The 18,405-nt window shown below is 35.5% G+C and overlaps 1 protein-coding gene across 1 annotated transcript; it reads left to right on the top strand.

The window, feature by feature from the left end:
- The first annotated feature begins 5,140 nt into the window (after window positions 1-5,140).
- On the top strand, window positions 5,141-18,384 carry ccz1 (CCZ1 homolog, vacuolar protein trafficking and biogenesis associated). The gene is made up of 17 exons (XM_079850744.1): window positions 5,141-5,271; window positions 5,997-6,072; window positions 6,178-6,274; window positions 6,670-6,767; window positions 6,850-6,943; window positions 7,084-7,164; window positions 7,617-7,664; window positions 7,758-7,841; window positions 8,643-8,818; window positions 9,802-9,883; window positions 10,840-10,901; window positions 11,550-11,661; window positions 12,879-12,912; window positions 13,045-13,162; window positions 13,693-13,851; window positions 16,479-16,606; window positions 17,114-18,384. Exons 2-17 carry the CDS (start codon window positions 6,059-6,061, stop codon window positions 17,167-17,169), a joined length of 1,443 nt encoding a protein of 480 aa, XP_079706870.1. The 5' UTR covers window positions 5,141-5,271; window positions 5,997-6,058; the 3' UTR covers window positions 17,170-18,384.
- The last annotated feature ends 21 nt before the right edge of the window (window positions 18,385-18,405 follow it).

Below are 18,405 nucleotides of genomic sequence, written 5' to 3'. Positions count from 1 at the left end.
GAGATCTTCAGAGATTTAAAGTCTTCTTTTCTCTTCTGTTGATTTCCTCTTTTTTTCTGTTCTTCTTGTTCCTCTTTCCTTCAGTGATTCTGCTTGTTAACAGCAGGTGTTCATCAGCGTCTGAATTAACTTCGAAAATTAACTGAATTAAATATGAAAGGATTCACACAATCAAGTGGACTATATTAGTGAACTAATGTAGGGAATAGTGAATGAGGGTAGGGTGTGATTTAGAACACAGTCTCTGGGTGTCGACTTTAAGCGCTGTTAATTCACAGTATATTCCTGTAGGCTACTTTCTGGAAAACGACAAATATCAGATTTTACATTGTGCATATATTCACCTGTGACACATCAGTTTGATACTGTAATAGTGGTTTGATGTTGAATAATCACCAAACAGGAAAGTACAGTCTGAATGAAATTATCGTTCACTCCTTTATCTGTTGCTGGCTTGAGTGCACTCAAAAAAATAATCTGTTGAACGAACTTAATTAAATTAAGGAAAGGTTTTCCACGAAATTGAATTACATTTTTCCAACAAAATAGAATTAGTTTGAAATAATTTGTTGTAATCTTGTTGTATGAATTTAAATTAATTTAGTCATTCCTGCTAGATAAAGTTTTGTTAGATTAACTATACATTTAGTTTTTGTCCAGCCTTAAATAATCAACATTATAATTTAGTTAATTTGACTCTATACGGTCACTTCTAATGATATACAGTACTAGCGTTCAATTGAATTATTACTTGTGCAGGTCTGTGAGCAAGGTTTACACAGTGTATACTGAGTGCCCACAGCCTGAACACGAGGTTTAATGCACATATAGCATAATACTGAGCCCACAGCCTAAACACAGTCGCCACTCTTCTGCATAATGGTAACCACAAAATTCAAAAACATTACAGAAAGTCCTCTAAGTTTCTAACATAACTGAACATTAAACACTAACATTAACTAACAACATCTTTCCATTTACTGAAAAACACATAAAATAACACTTTTTCCCTAAATTGACCCTCTTAATGCAGTCCCTTGCAAAGCATGCTGGGAACTACAGATCCACTGTCCAGTTAGATGTCAACAACAATGATTCATGTAGTTTTCACACAAATGAATTAGGTTGATTGAACACAATTAAATTAAGTTGTGACAATATTAAACAATCGTGTTACTTGTGCTTATTGTAATTAATTATTTTAACAAGAGGCCAAAATTCTTTTTTTTGAGTGACATCCGGTTAAGACGAACGAAAAATATTCATGTTGACTCAATTAAAAAAAATTTGGTAAACTAAATTTTTTTTAAATTACATTGATTACATTTAATGAAATTAAGCTGGAATCATTTCTATGAAGGGTTGTGTTGTATATGCTCATTTTAATTAATGAAATTGAACAAAGAGCTAAAATCATTTTTTTGAGTGTGGCACACACACATTCATTTACTGAAGGTCAAAGAAGACTCTTAAATATAAACAGATTTGTGCAATGATAATGTGAACCTTGAATTCATTCAGTTGAGTTTGACGATCACTAAACGATCAATACACTTTTGCCATGAAATCAATCAGCTTGAATGATACATTTATTATTAGAAATTTAGAAAACAGTAGGGGAAAATGTCTGGAAACACAAATATTTTTCCAAAACTGAGGAAACCAGTTTGTTAACATCAGGTTTCTTCAATATTGCTCAATCATCACTCAATTAATCACTTAATTATCTCATTAACTTTAACAGTGGACTCATATAAACACTGAGCACTGAGCAGTGTTAATTTAACACCAGGGATTTTGCTCTGACATATTTCTTCTGCTCAGAAAAAAAATCCAGGATGGGCAGCGCGCTCGCCTGTCAGTTTGAGCCGTGGAGTTCACTTAGAGTCTGGTTTAAAAATAATTAATAATTGTATTCTTATCTCATATATATTTTATGTTTTTATTTTATTTAACAATAGCCTAATGGATTTATTTCTTAAACTCATTGAGGATAAAGTTCATTTCAACATGGTGTTTAAATGATTAAAACTAACTTTACAATGCTTACAGTTTTTTACAATCGCTATGACAGTTTTTTCAATACATTTAACAAGTTTCCTAAACTCTTAACGCACCAACACACCTAAAACACACAATTGGCAAAACGGTTTATTTCATGCTCAAAATCACACATTGTAAACTAAACTCCAAAACTAATTTTCAAAATGCAATAATACACTAACACAATACACTATGTCTAACAAAACACTGCAAACATGTTTCAAAATCAAATAATTATTCAAAACACTAACACATGTTCTCTTCCAACAGGAACATTTAGTCAGTCATAACACAATGACAAAAAAAAACACTAACATCAGATGGAATTACAGAAACTACATTATTTTATATGTGTCAGGTCTGCCCTTATACAACAGACAGTATATTGTATTGTTCATAGATTGGGGTTTGCACTGCAGTTTTTTTTTTTTTTTTTTTTTTTTTTTAAGTCTCTCTACATTTTTGTTTTGTTTGTAATGTAAATGCATGCATTTTTTTTTTTTTTTTTTTTTTTTTTTTTGTTGCAGCAGCAGCAGCAGCAGCAGAAATTCAATACAACAAAATACAGTAAATGACCCTTCTAAGAGTAGCTTTATAGAATGTATGGTTTATGAAAAAAAGAAGACAGAGACAGAATTGCTGCAGTAACGGCTTTATTTGCAACAGGACATTTCTGCAAGATAACAAAAATATGCATATAGCTGCCATTTACAGTATTACTGTATGTGAAAATACAAAATATACAAACAGAAAAAGCCATCTTCTAATCTGCACGGTCTTCTACATTTGTCTACGTTCTCATCCACATCACGCCTGATATCTTCCCTGGCAAGGCATCTTGGGAAGAATCTTTTGGCTTGCAAATTTTTGGCTCCTGGCAGTGTTCAGCTGTGATGTCTTGGTATACAGCATCTTTTGCATACAGGAGGGACATTTGGTCCTGTGGACTATATGGTCAAAAACCTTTCATCTCCAGGCTGAGAAAACTCCTCAATGGGGTTGAGGAAAGGGAAGTAAAGGGCAAGGAAAATGGACATCATCCTCTGATGGGCGTCAAACCAGACTGTGACTATATACGGGAATGGTGGAATGCCACATTGTCCCATATTTGCATAACTTCAATCAGCTGTTTCTCACTAGCAATGGAATAATGTGAAAATACAAAATATACGAACAGAAAAAGCACCAGAAGAATAAAAAAAAGAAATAAAAAAAAGAGTCATCTTCTAATTATTTGCATAATTCAATCAGCTGTTTCTCAGTAAAAATAGAATAAAATACAGGGGATATATTTGTGTTTCAGTTCACAATATAAACAGCTGTTCACCTTGACTTTAGCCTGTAAGGTTCGGTTTAGAACATGGTGTTCTCTGTTCTGACATACAGTGTTAAAGCATTGGTAAATTTGGCAGTAAAAATCCATTGTTTTGGTCTTGTTTGAGCTTGTGTGTAAAAGAAGTTCAAGCATTTTAAAATTGTGTTAATTGTATGCATTTTGTGTTAAAGCAACAAGAAATGTGTTAATAGTATAGCTTACACAGACGGATGTAGTGCTAACTGTGTTAAGAGTTTTGGAAAATTGTTAAATGTATTGAAAAATCTGTCATAGCAATCGTAAAAAACTGTAATTGTATTCTTATCTTATATATCTGTTATTTTACATGTTTTTATTTGTCATCATTGCTATTTCTTAAACCTGTTTCAATCTCTCAGAAAGATTCAATGAGCTGTGGACCTCAGCAGATAGACGCATTAGGATCACCTCATTATGGTAAGTTCAACACATGTTTAAAACTTACTTTAAAATACTTATACTTAGAAAAATTAACATCTTATTTCATATATCTGTTATTTTATATGCTTTATTTGTCGTCAATGCTATTTCTTAATTTCATTCCCCCGTTTTCATTCTCGCCCCACAGACATTGGACGCTGCAGTGGAATCTGAAAATCAAATCCATGACATGTCTCTTCATGTTCATAATTTCATCGTTCTGTGAACATTGTATACCACCTGTTGGTCATAAAACGCCATATGGACATGTCCTGTCATAAAACCATAAATCAGGGGGGTCATAAATAATTTCTGACACAAGCTCCCTCATATACTTATTTCTTTGCATGTGAACAATATGAAGAATTTTCTACAATTTGAACTATTTTAGTATTATGGCAAAGCATACTAAAGATGAGAGTGCTTTTCATTATGCCCAACAGTGTTGGTTAGACAAAAATCTGCTAATATGAATGAAGTGTGTGCCATTTCGTGCAAAAGTTTGATTATGCTATAGTTTTGGTTGCAGTGCTTCATTTTGCAGGATATATAGGTATGTTGCAGTTTTAGGTGTGTGGTTTTGTGAATTTTGGTTAAGTATTTTGATAAAACCAGCCTATTTTGCAAAATTGTGTGTTATCAATTGGAAAAAACTGTATTCTGCTTCAGCATCATGTCTTCATGTTGGTCTGACCGCAGGAGTTTCTCCACATCTCCGACAATGTCATCTCTGCAGACAAAGGTAAACACCCAAAGCAGATCCAGCCTTGACAACATTCTCCACATCTTGCTCTTGCTCGTCCTCATCCTCTTCCTTCTATCCCTCTTATATTGTTTCCATCCATTGTTGGTATCAACATTCAGTGCAACATTTTTGGACTCTGAACTGACTTGTATTATGTACAGTTGGTTTGGTCACATCATTAGAAAAAAGTGTGAACAAATTTGAGTTGTTGTGTGTAAACAACTGTGTTGCAGTTGTGTTTAACTTTCACCTACCTGTGTTTAGCATTTTGAAACATAAGTGCATCACAGTGCAAAATGTGTTTTAGTGAGTGAGAATGTGTTTAGAGTTTTGACAAAAAAAGAGTGCATGAGATTTGCAAATAGTGTTTTAACTACCTGTCCTGAACTTGTTTAATGTTTTGCAGAAAGAGTGATTTATTCGACAAATTAGTTTAGACTATTGAGAATTTGGTTCAGAGAATGGGGTTTAGTGTGTGTTTTGCAATTCAGAAAAACTGTAACGGTGTAAGAGGACAGTCATAGGACAGGACTAATAGTTAGACGGAACTATGTTTGTAGTGCGGATGTAATCTACCCGAGTGGATCCAACTGTAACACACATGCGACTGTCAAGAGCAGGAAGTACATCTTTTCCATTGATCTCAGCTCTGTTTTCCCCAATGAGATAGCAAATGAATCACTTTGTTTCAGTTGTCATGCTGTAAAAGGTAAGCATTAATTGACTGAACAGCCTTTGAGATAGTTGTCGCTTTTGAAATAGTCGGATTAATGATGCAGCTAACCAGTTAGCTTGTAAGTAATGGGCTAATTTGTCTTACCACCGTCATTCTCTTCAAGGAAAATTAGATGCTTTTGGTTTCTTTTTTGTTTGTTTGCCTAAACTAAATTCGTGTTCCTAACAACTAACTTCCTTGTCAGCATCAGTATATTTGAAAAGTAGAAAAGCAAAAGGCAGTTTATTCGCCTTTCAAACAATCTTAAACTAAGTAAATTACATCATTTAAAACAAGTAAATTAAATTCAACTTTGGTCCGAGGTACATGTAAAGAGTAACATGGTCTAAAAATATAATTGTAAGTAATGGGCTAATTTGTCTGATCATCGTCACTCTCTCCATGGAAAGTGAGACGCTTTTGGTTCCTGTTTTATTTATTTATTTGTTTATTTTTTGCCTCATGAATGAAAATCATGTTCCTAACAGTATTGGTCATATGTGTAATTGTCTGTTTCTATTGTTCACTAGTCTAAGAAGCAACTAACTTTCATGTCAGCAGCAGTTTATTTTAGAAGTAGAAAAGAAAAAAAGACAGTTTAGTTTATTAGCTTTTCAAATAATCTTAAACTAGTTAATTAAACTACATAGTTTAAACAATTAAATTAAATTGAACTCTGGTCCAAAAGCTCCAAGTCTCAAAGTTTATTTTGTTTACAGGTCAAAGGCATGCACTCCAAAGTCAATGAGAAAAGAGGGAACCGTAGACTCAGATCACACTAATGCTGATGATCAGGTATTTTCATAAATTGTTTTGTCATTAGAGTCTAAATATGAATTGTGTTAGATGGTGTGTTAATTATCTGCTTTCTATTCCTGCCATGCATCATCATCCCATAAGCCCAAGAATGGCGTCTGGAATGCAAGAGAAACAGTACACACCATCTTTGCTCAGTTTTTTCATCTATAACCCTAAGTTTGGACCACGTGAGGGGGAGGTAACTAGTCTAAACAATATTGTTTTAGCATAACTGTTTTGCATAGTGTTGTTTTATTCTTCATAATTAGGCTGACATGGAATCTGAGGCCACAGAAAGCGTAAAAGTGTAATCTTTAGAACTAACAGACTTTGCCACCATGAAAAAGCATCGACGTGAATAGCTAATATGTTCTCAGCTCAGTTTAACACATTTTAAATCCTTTTAAATGTTTAAATCCATTACACACACAAAAAAAAAGATCATTAAAATTGACCACAGCAAATGTGTGAAATATTTACAAAATGCTTTTGGGCTTGATAGTAGTCTGAAAAGTAAACAAATGCAGGTTGAAGTCATGTTTTGGTTATTATATGTTAATCATATGTTTATAGAGATGTTATTGTGCTTTGTAGGAGGAAAAGAAAATCTTGTTTTACCACCCCATTGAAATAGAGAAAAACGAAAAGATTCGCAATGTTGGACTCTGTGAGGCCATCGTTCAGTTCACAAGGTTAGCACTTTATTAATGATGGCATGAAGAGTGTTGAACAACTTTTATCAAATGTGATTGACAGAGATTTTGTTATGTACAGAACCTTCTGTCCAACCAAACCAGCCAAATCCCTCCACACTCAGAAGAACAGACAGTTTTTCCATGAGCCTGAGGAAAATTACTGGATGGTCATGGTACATATATCAGTGATGTTTTGTAGAGATTTAGTTTCTATTTAAAAGCCAAACAAAAGAAGACTTAGAATAAAATCAAACTAGCCTAACACAGTGCAGCTGAAGTATGTATTAAGCACCTTTTGAATTCCTCTGTCCAGGTTGTACGGAATCCAATGATTGAAAAACCCAACAAAGATGGTAAACCACCCACTGTTGAATACCAAGAGGAAGAGATTATTGTAAGTAATATGTGGAATGTTAGCTGAATCTATCTATCTATCTATCTATTAGCGGTGTAACGATTCGTTTTAACAACGATTCGATTCATATCGCGATTCGTGGTTGTCGATATGATTCAAGGACGATATTGGTTCATTTAGAACGATACGATCCGAAACGATTCAGTGACTTGAAATCGATTAAGTGACTTTTTATCCAAAAATTCTTGGGAAAGGGAAAAAAAAAGGGAATCAGGTATCAATTAATTATGGATATAAACAAACAAGTAAACAACAATTTATTTCAAATGCATTCACATTTTATTTGAATAAAGTAGGCCTGCACGATTATGACAAAAATCATAATTGTCGATTATTCCCTTGAAATTGTAATGAACAATCTTACTAACTAAACTTTTGGTTGTTATTATAGACTTAGTGTACACTGAGTTTTTCCCGTCTTTGTTTTTTAGGATTCAGTTTATGGGTCTGTATTACAACAGTGCTACAGCATGTATAAGGTAAACATTGTTTAATCTATTATTATTTATATTGCTTTCTCCTTAAAGTAAACAGCTGATGTTTCTAACAGTTATTTTCTTGTTGCTCTTTAGCTCTTCAATGGCACATTCAGCAGGGCATTTGAGGCTGGTGGAGTGGAACTGCTGACCCAAAAGCTTGAAAAGTTCTTTTACAGGGTAAATAAAGTATTAATTAAGAGAACTCAATCCGTCAATCAGATAAAAGTAAGACGGTGTATACCTTTGGTCTGTGTTGTGCATGCATATGTATTTCTTAAAAGGGACAACCATCAATTTTAAGTTTTGAATATCTTTCTCTCTAGTTTCTTTATAGTCGTAATGTTGTCCTGCAATGTGAGCTTGTTTGCCAGACTTCTCAAGGACATCACTGATCATTTGACTTTTTAATTTTTTTTATTCCTGCAGATAAGAAAATATTTCTGGTGTCAGATTCAACATATATTTGCATAGACAATGTGAGGCATATAATATACATGAACAGGAGGCCCAACGATCTCATTTGTCCATGTTTGTCTTATTGGTTCTTCGGTTCAGATTTCCTTGCTGAGGGCATCATGCTTACTCACCTGTCTAAATAATTCAGCTTCGGTCAAGGGAAACCCTCTGCGTCACCCCTCCCAGTGCCCTGAAGCTCTCAGTGAAAGTGCAATTTGTGCCTTAGGTTAAATGTCACTGACTGCTGTGCAAAGTCACACCGGGGCTGCATCTCAGCACGTCAAGTTGTCAAATTACATTACCTCAGCCTTATCGGGGACGCTTTGGTAATTTCATCCATGTTTGCGGTCATAGTGTTGTTGTACAGTATCTTCTGGGATTTCTTGAGAAGCAGAATTTCAGACTTGATAATTCAGACTGTTCTGTACTTATCTATACTGTATTCTTTTTTTCTTTTATCTGGGTGATTCTGGAATTATATATTACAAAGTAATTAAGTTGTGGTTGTCTTCTCTGTCTTAGTACCTGCAGACGCTTCATCTCCAGTCATGTGACTTGCTGGATGTGTTTGGGGGAATCAGCTTTTTCCCTCTGGACAAGATGACCTACCTGAAGATCCAATCTTTTGTCAACAGAGTAGAAGAGAGCCTGAGTCTGGTCAAATACACGGCCTTCCTCTACAACGATCAGCTGATCTGGTGAATGGCAATCTATACACTTCTCACAGTTGTTTTAAGTGCCCCTATAATGCTTTTTCAAATATTACCTTTCATGGTTTGTGAATGTAAAATGTTTTAAAGGTCTGTCACATGCTATAAGCAGTAGACCAATCACAACAGACTGGGCTGTCTGACCAATCAGAGTAGACGAGGCTCTCGGAAAGGAGGGGTTTAGATAGACAGAATCTGTTTTAATTTCTTTGAGAAAATAGGTGATGTACTATGTATATTATAAAAAAAATGTAAGTGTTTTTTGATGTTGGATGCATGTAAACATGTTGTGGGAGACCTCCAAACCTGTATGACCTTATTTCTTCTGTGGAATACAAAAGAGGATATGTTCACGTCGCTCTTTTTCCTTAAATTGAACGTGAATCATGATAAGGGGCTGTTAAGCTCTAAAAATGACAAAAAGAGCCATTTTTAAATGTCCATATTCAAATCACACATTTGATACATTTAGGTGGACTATACCTTTACATTTAAAAAAAAAATAATAATTTAATTACAGGTTGAAATGAATAACTGAAGAATTTTCCCTTAAAGCTTTATAAACATCACTCCTACTGCAAATGCGTGACATGAATGAGGGTTTACCTTAAATAACTGAGTGCCATAGAGGACATGAAGTCTGGCAGGGACAGCCAAAGCTTCTTAATCACGAACTGTCTGGCACAGGGATCCAGATAGACTTAAAATATGACTTTTAATCCTCTTTGTTAAATTCACATCATGACTTTCATATCTTGTTTTCAAAATCTGCTTTCATAGAAGTGCCTGTGTTTATGCCTGTTAAATGTTGTTTGTCTTATTATGTTTGTTAGTTGTCAGTTTAAATTACCAGCTACCAAGTCTTGTAAGGCACATGACAAGTCATTTAAACAGAATTAACATTATTTCTTAAGTTTGAATGAGCATGTTTGTCTCAGTTTTAGTCTTATGTTCTGTACTGTATTTTGTAGGAGTGGTCTAGAGCAGGATGACATGCGCATTCTTTACAAATACCTGACGACCTCACTGTTCCCGCGGCATACTGAACCTGAGGTGAGACATAGATTGAGCATCAGTACATCAAACATTTGTAAGCCCTTGACAAAAAAGCTCTGATAGAAAGGCCATCAGTTTCCCTTTTTACTCTACAAGTATAAAACTGTTTATACAATAGACACTAAGGGCCCATTTCAGTGTGTTAAAACTAAATCAACCCCATTACATTCTTAATATAATAACTTTTTAAAGCATTTTAATCCCCTTTCTGTCTTTTTATTCGCGAATATCATATGTGTGAATTGTTGTACACTACTGTTCAAAAGTTTAGGCTCAACTTCTTTTATGCTTGAGAGAAGTCTGTTATGCTCACCAAGCCTTCATTTATTTAAAACTGTAATACTGTGGTATTAATTAATTTTATATTTATATAATTTTCTATTTAAATATATTTTAAAATGTAATTTATTCCTGTTATCTCTTGATCCTTCAGAAGTCACTCTTTATTTGCTGATTTGGTGCTCAAGAAACAGGATTCTTGATGAAAAGGATAATGAAATTGAAATCTTTTGTAACAATATAATATGTCTTTATTGTAACTTTTGTTTAATTTAATGTCCCTTTTTTTAAATCTGTCCTCAAATTTTTGAACAGTAGTGAATTTTTAAATGCATTGTTTATTTAAATGAAACATTTGATTATTACAGCAAATCCAACTTGTGATGTTTCTGGTCTCTGGCCTATTAGTATAACCCTTTGTCTTACTGTATGTATACAGTGTTGTAAAGCTACTAACATTATGTATGAAATGATTTTGCTATTCTAAAATAGCTCATTTCTATAATTATAATTATATAGTGGGATACAATTCATGTAGTAATCATTCCCTATATGATTTTTGGAATGCGCTTCAAAGTCACGTGCTGTCTACAGCTGTTAATGAATTATCCGTGTGTGTGTGTGTGTGTGTGTGTGTGTGTGTGTGTGTGTGTGTGTTTGCAAACATTCGGCAGCTTGCAGGAAGAGACTCTCCACTCAGGCCAGAGGTGGCTGGGAATCTGTTGCACTATGGGAGGCAAGTATCCAAATATTTCCTCTTGAGTTCAGGGCTGGAACAGCAGGCTCTTGGCCTTCTGCCTGTGCTTGGGCTCCATGCTTTGGGGACACAAGCAGCCAAGCGCAGCGCTAAGACAACACAGATCTACCAACACTGCCACATATCAGATTGCACAAGGGTAATTTAATTGCTTTGGTGGCAAAGAGAAAACAATGAGCCCAACAGACTTTACAAAAGCCCATCTGATTGTTCGACGAGTGGATGATTGCACAATGAGGTCGTGTTCGACTGATAGCAAAAAGATTTATAGATTATTCTCCTGAGATCGGTCAAGGAGTGACTGATGAATAATTTTCTGAGTTTCATTGTTGTTGTGTCTATAGTGTGTAATGTGGGTAATGAGAACGCACTCTTTAGAGGGTCTGCTGTGGCTCATGAGTCCCAGTCCAGGGGGGACGTTAGCAGGACAGTGTTGCTGGTAGTAAACTGTAAGGACTTTGTGGTTTTGGCAAGTATTCTGAGGCCTTGGAGACAATCACAGATTATTCATCATTTGAAAGAGATATTTGTGGAATTTTGGACTTCTTAAGAGATCATGTGAATATTTGTATCACAAGTGAAAAGTTCAGAGCTGTACTGACATCTTATGTTATGTTATGACAACAGATTTTTAACTGGACCAGCAAATCTTAAAGATCCAGATGCAAAATTCCGATTTCCTAGGATATTTGTGAACACAGAGGACAGTTACGAGGAGCTACATTTGATTGTCTACAAGGTGAGAGAAACTCAACTCAAACTTAAAGGGTTAGTTCACCCAAAAAGGAAAATTCTGTCAGTAATTACTCACCCTCATGTTGTTCCAACCCCGTAAGACCTTCGTTCATCTTCGGAACACAAATTAAGATATTTTTGATTAAATCTGAGAGCTGTCTCACTCCTTCATAGGCTTCTATGGGATCGAAACTTGCCGGCCCAGAAAGTTAGAAAAGACCATGTTTAAAATAGTCCAAGTGACTATAGTGGCTCAACCGTAAGTTTATCAAGCGACGAGAATACTTTTTGTGTGCAAAAACAAACAAAAATAATGCCTTTATTCAACTATTCATATTCTTCTGTGTGGGCCTCTGACGTGAGTTCACGTAGTGTAACAGCGCAACGCGTCTGTGTTGTACATCACACGCAACACGCACATGACCAGCGTTGGCCACACAGAAGAATATGAATAGTTGAATTAAGTCGTTATTTTTGTGTTTTTTTTAACACAAAAAGTATTCTCGTTGCTTATGGTTAAACTTATGGTTGAGCCACTGTAGTCACTTGGACTATTTTAAACATTGTCTTTTCTAACTTTCTGGGCCGGCAAGTTTCGATCCCATAGAAGCCTATGGAGGAGTGAGACAGCTCTCAGATTTAATCAAAAATATCTTAATTTGTGTTCCGAAGATGAACGAAGGTCTTACGGGGTTGGAACCACATGAGGGTGAGTAATTACTGACAGAATTTTCATTTTTGGGTGAACTAACCCTTTAAGTCAGTTATTCTTTATGCATTTTAATTAATGAACTTAACATGATATTGATTTATTACCTAACATTCATGTTCTGAATTATTTATTTATTATTAATAAATAAACAAACATGCTTTGTAAATTATGTAAATGATTAAATGTTATGTAATAGTAAAAATTATTAGTGTATTTATTAATCTATTATTATTGTTGCTATTAATTTGTTTATAACACCTGGGCAAACAGACACAAACACTGAATTAATAAAAGAGATACAACATTTGCCTATTTGTTCAATTGCTCATTCTCATTAAAGGTGATGTTTGTAAAGTTGAAATATAACAAAATTGACTCATGAGTTTTCTGTGAGAAGTGTTCAATTGTCAATATTTTTGTTTGATGGAGGGAAATACACTGTTCTTTAATGAAATCTTTAATGAAAAAAAGCAAGTTCACATTTTACATAAATGTTATTTCTTATCTAGGCAATGAGTGCAGCTGTATGCTTCATGGTAAATTGTAAGTGTCTTTTTAAGCTATTTTACCTCATTTTTATGCTTGTTTTGTTAACAGTTGAGACTTTTCATACTATCAGGAAATCAGGCAAATGTTAACAGTTCTCTCAAACTCTGCTTTCCTCTGTGCCCATAGCGGCGGTGGATTTGAGTCGTGAGTTTTGTGAGCAACTAGACAGCCTGGTTGGTCCCCATCTCACCCTACTGGCGTCTGACATATGTGAGCAGTACAATGTCAACCGGAGGATATCAGGGTCAGTACTCCTCCAGAGCGTCAAACCCTTGAACCACACACACACTCACCTTTTTCAGTGACATCTGTCAGGTAGTGGGGATATTTTATATGTGGTTTTAAAATATTGCTGGCAGGACTTTTAGACCATTGATATGTATGTTGAGCTGTCACTGCAACTCTTTCAAATGAGTCCTGCTTCACTGCTCGCACATGCATCAATCTTAAATGACTGGGTCATCCTGTGACCCAGGTAACCATTCAGAAATATAGACAAGGCTTTCACTCGCATGCATTCCACTGTATCATCTCTCTTCCAGTAGCAGTTACCGGAGCTTATCCATTAATTATATCTAAACAGTGTGTCCTTATCTTACCTGAGCCCTGCGTGGCACGCAGTATTGTTTTGTGTGGTACAATCCCTCATATCAACTTACATGCCACTTATCACACTTTAAGGGCACATAACTGCTTTTATTCTTCCATGCATGTTGCACTAGAAGGGAATACAGTAGCTCAGCTACAATAATTCTCTCAAAATTGTTGTTGTAGGCCAGAGAAGGAACCTCAGTTTAAATTCATCTACTTCAACCACATGAACTTGGCTGAGAAAAGCACCATCCACATGCGCAAGACGGCCAGTGTGTCCCTCACCTCTGTCCATCCAGACCTCATGAAAATCCTTGGAGACATCAACTGCGATTTTGCACGGTAAGCAGTGCTATTGATTTATTTAAGAGGTATGTATTAAGGTCATTGTGTGTCACTCACAGCCAATGTGAGTGATTCCTTCAGAGTGAACACGGTGAATCTGACTGCAGTAGATGTGAAAGATATGAATAAAAGTGAAGTTAATTCGGCCAGCGCACATACCTGTATTTATTCCCTGTTTTCGGTCGAAGCCCACTGTAGTCGATTGTCGAGTTCTCCGCTGTATCACGCGCGTGAACTCGACAATCTGTGGACTTCGACCGAAAACAGGAAATAAATACAGGTATGAGCGCTGGCCGAATTAACTTCACTTTTATTCATCTCTTTCACATCTACTGCAGTCAGATTCACCGTGTTCACTCTGAAGGAATCACTCACAATGGCTGGGCACTTGTAATGACACATCAAGGATGTTAAGAGGCTAAAAGCAGGTTTAAATATTGCCCCATTGAAGTCAACAGGGTGCAAATTTTAAAAAGAGGATAACACGGTGTAGGCAACACCGATTTTTGTCGTTGTTCTCTGTATTGACAGCACTCCAAATTTACAAAAAAATGAGCTCAATGTTAAAATTGACCGGAGTTCTCCTTTAAAATCACGTGTGAGACAGGAGTTCTTGCGTGAGACTGGATTTCTTCCTGTTAAAATGATAGCCTGCAAAAAGCTTGCGATCCAAGTTGTCTGTGCACTGATATGCAATGAAAATGGAAAAAAAAAGAAGAATTTGAAGGAGAGAATGGTTGCTTTCAGAAGCCATGCTTGCTGATGTTCTGTTGCAGGTCTATGACTCCTCCTGAACTTTCCCTCGTCCTGTATTTTGCGCTCTCATTTGCATTAGGTCATCGCCGATGTCATCTCAAGTCAAAACACATTTCACACTGCAGGACTAAATGTCTCAAAGGCATCTGCAACGCATCAGCGTTTATCTCAGATTTGATAATACACACTACGTGATTGTCACTCATGTGAATGAACACCGATTTTGGCCATTTGTCTGCGATTTCCACACAACTGTCGGCGAGTTAAAATCGGGGCTAAAATGAACACTGACGGAAATAATGTTTCATCAGAAAATAACCATTACTCCAGTCTTCAGTGTCACATGATCCTTCAGAAATCATTCTAATATGCTGATTTGCTTCAGCCTGCTCAATAAACATTTGTGATTATTATCAGGAAACCTTTTTTTTCAGGATTCTTGGATAAATATATACATGCACCCACATAAACACTCTGACATGACCTTCCTTGATTGCAAAATTCTGAAGGATTTATTTAAAAGATTGTAATTGATAGAGTATTACAACTTCTCAACATCAACAGGTTTGTGTTTGTGATGTGAAGTCTTTAAGTGGCGTCTTAACTTTTTTGACTTCATATTGTCAGAAGTTAATATTTTGAGGCACGCAATACACTCTGGTTTCTCTTCATTACCCCGTTGTTCTGGTGATTCTTAGGGCGAGATAAGCCTTGTCATATTTTCTTGTCTTTTCACTACACCGGACGCGACTGCCGCACTGCGCCGCAACAGCTTGAGGCTGTCTACTGGAAGTGACAAAGCGAACGTTGCAAATCAATTTGTCCTTCATGTCAGAGCGATGGGCTTGTCAGAAAAAGAACAGCGTCAGTTTACTGTCTGGGGTTTGTAGTGTCCTGCTTCATCCAGTAGAAAGCATCACTGATTATAATGGATTGGTTCTACTTCTAGACACTTTGTTTTGTGAATATGAAGTAGATTCATTACCTGTTTTACGTTTACCTGGCACTAGCAGTCCTTTCACAAACTTGTCCATGCTTGGTGCATAACCATCGGTGCATTATTCTTCTTTTATATTTATACACATTTCCCTGATTCTTTGATCGCGCCATCTAGTGGTCTGTTATCGCACGACTACAAACTATAACATTACCGCTCAAGCGGGTACTGTTAATCATTTTGATGTAATTAAATGTCAAATTCATATTTTGTGTTCAATTATGTACTCAATTATGTGGCAAATAGCCGGATAATTATGCAGCAGGGTCTTGTATCACCCTGAAGAGGTTTCTTTTACATAACAATCTGCTGACAGTACACTATCCCAGACAGCAACATAGTGTCGGCCCACATCTGTTACATGTGGATTCAACGCATACCGGATGTGGACCGTAGCCTTGCCACGTTTGGGAACCACTGTTGTAATGTTAATGAATTTGGAGTACTCTAAATGAGCAACCGTGTGCCTGAGGGTTCCAATTTGCATAAAGCATGCAAATGTATGCAAATTATATGGATTTGTTTTTCTACGATGACTTTATGATCTTTGTGGTCTTGGTTACCTGGACCTTCAGTGGGGATTTTTAAGATTAAGTCTTTTTGTAAAAGAGTTTGGACTGACGTGGATGAGTAAATGATGACAGAATTTAAAAAAAAGATCTCTTCAAGATTTTTGTATTTTAGCACATTTTTAAGGCCACCAAAAGTATGTGAATTTTGCATATGTGTGGTTTCAGTACGAATCTAATTTTAGTACGTATTTTATAAATATTGATGAATTTGTTTTTGAAAATGTTCATACCACGATATCACAAATTTGTGCGTATGTACAGTTAGTGAATGTAACACAGTGTCTGTGCTTGTTTTGTAGGGTGGATGAGGACGAGGAAATCATTGTTAAAGCGATGACCGATTACTGGGTTGTTGGAAAGAAGTCTGATCAGAGGGAGTTGTATGTCATTTTGAACCAGAAGAATGCCAACCTCATTGAAGTGAATGGTATGCTAATTTTATTGACCAAACAATGAAGTGATATTATGGTGTGAGATTGTTTAAAATCTACTAGTTAACATTTAAAGTCCCCGTGAACCGGAAGTTGCAAACGACTTTTCTCCAGTGTTATGACGTATTTCCCAGTGAAAAGGAATATTGAACAGAGGGCAGGGTTTTACTCTAGCGCTCCTCCTCTCCATCTCTGCTCATAGCAGACTAACGGTTTGAGGGGAGTGGTTAAGCGTTGCCCAAACCAATTCCTCAAACCTACGTCATCAGAGAAGGTCCTCCAATGCAGAGGGGAGGGGCATTTTCAGATTTTGATTAAAGATTACCATGGTAAAAAAATTTTTTTTTAAATATTTTCTTGCACGGATTAATTGTTCACCACAAGACTAGTAATATGCGCTAACAAAGTAAATAGGGTCAATTTTGATTTCATGGGGACTTTAATCACAGTTTTTTAAGTTAGTGTGTTGGAAACGTTTGACCTTGCTTCTATTTGTGTTACAGAGGAAGTGAAAAGGCTGTGTGCAACACAATTCAATAATATTTTTTTCTTGGACTGAAGAGATATGATGGGCCTTGGACTTCACTACACTAAAACTGTCAACTGTTCAGGTTTTACTGACAGCATCAGTGTAATGCAATAATTGCATTGTAAAAAAAAAAAAAAAGATTTTTCACATCATGCAATTTTTTAGATTTTTATTTAATCTATACAGAAATGTGGTTGCTTGTAATTAATTATAAAATCTGAATTTTACTGTAATTACCTCTTTTCATTTGTTTGTATATACATTTTGTCATGTTTAAGTATCCATCAGCTATCCTTTCTTTTGTTTCATTCCCATTGTTCAGATTTGTTTTATCACTTACAGATACGATTAGAGGGTGAAATACGCACTGATGAAATTCAGAATATGAATCTGTCGAGATATATTTTTTTCTCTTGTTTTAAATGTCATCGTGTCATCAGCATCATGGTTTAACATCTATTACTTAAAAAAATAAAATTACAATTTAATTCAATGTAGGTTGCTTTTCTTGTTCAAATATACTTTACTGTTAAAACAGATTCCAAGGCTCTGACTGCAGACTGCCTCATGCTGATTAAGACAAGGGTTGCATGAAACGTATCTGGTCCAAATTTGATCTATATATTGAATTATTAGTTCAGCTTTCATGTAGCCTTTAAAGTGGTAAAAGTACTTGATCCTGGTTTATAATAATTTGCATACTTATAATTTAGTGTCACAAACCAGTAGTTTTATGATTTAGAAGTTGTTAGCCTGCAAAGGGAATTTTCTATGATAAAAAAATGATTAACCTTACATGGCTTGGGAAGAATTATGAGCTAATTGCATCATTCAAACTGCCAGAATGTATGATTATATCCAGACATCTGGTCAGGGTGATCCACCTTGACTTTTATCCTCAGCAAGAGGCTTACCTTTCTGAATACAATCATTCAAAATAATAAGGGACAGAGCAACATGTAACGTGTGATTTATTTATTTATTTTTGGAATGTAATGGATTAATCGTCTGTAGTAGTGCCAAAAGAAAATCGCCTTTGAAATGTCCTAGACAGCTGATGAATTAAAGTAATAACATCATGTACAGAGTGACTCCATCATACAGTCGTGCTCAAAAGTTTACATGCACCTTAAAAAATGTAATTATTTTGACTAAATAAGAGAGATCATACAAAATGCATGTTACTTTTTATTTAGTACTGTCCTGAATAAGATATTTTACATAAATGTTTGCAGTCCACAAGACAAAAAAAAAAAAAAAAAAAAA

Source organism: Squalius cephalus (assembly GCF_949319135.1).
Source record: "Squalius cephalus genome assembly, chromosome: 19".
NCBI lineage: Eukaryota > Metazoa > Chordata > Actinopteri > Cypriniformes > Leuciscidae > Squalius > Squalius cephalus.
This window is presented reverse-complemented; position numbering and strand designations above follow the sequence as displayed.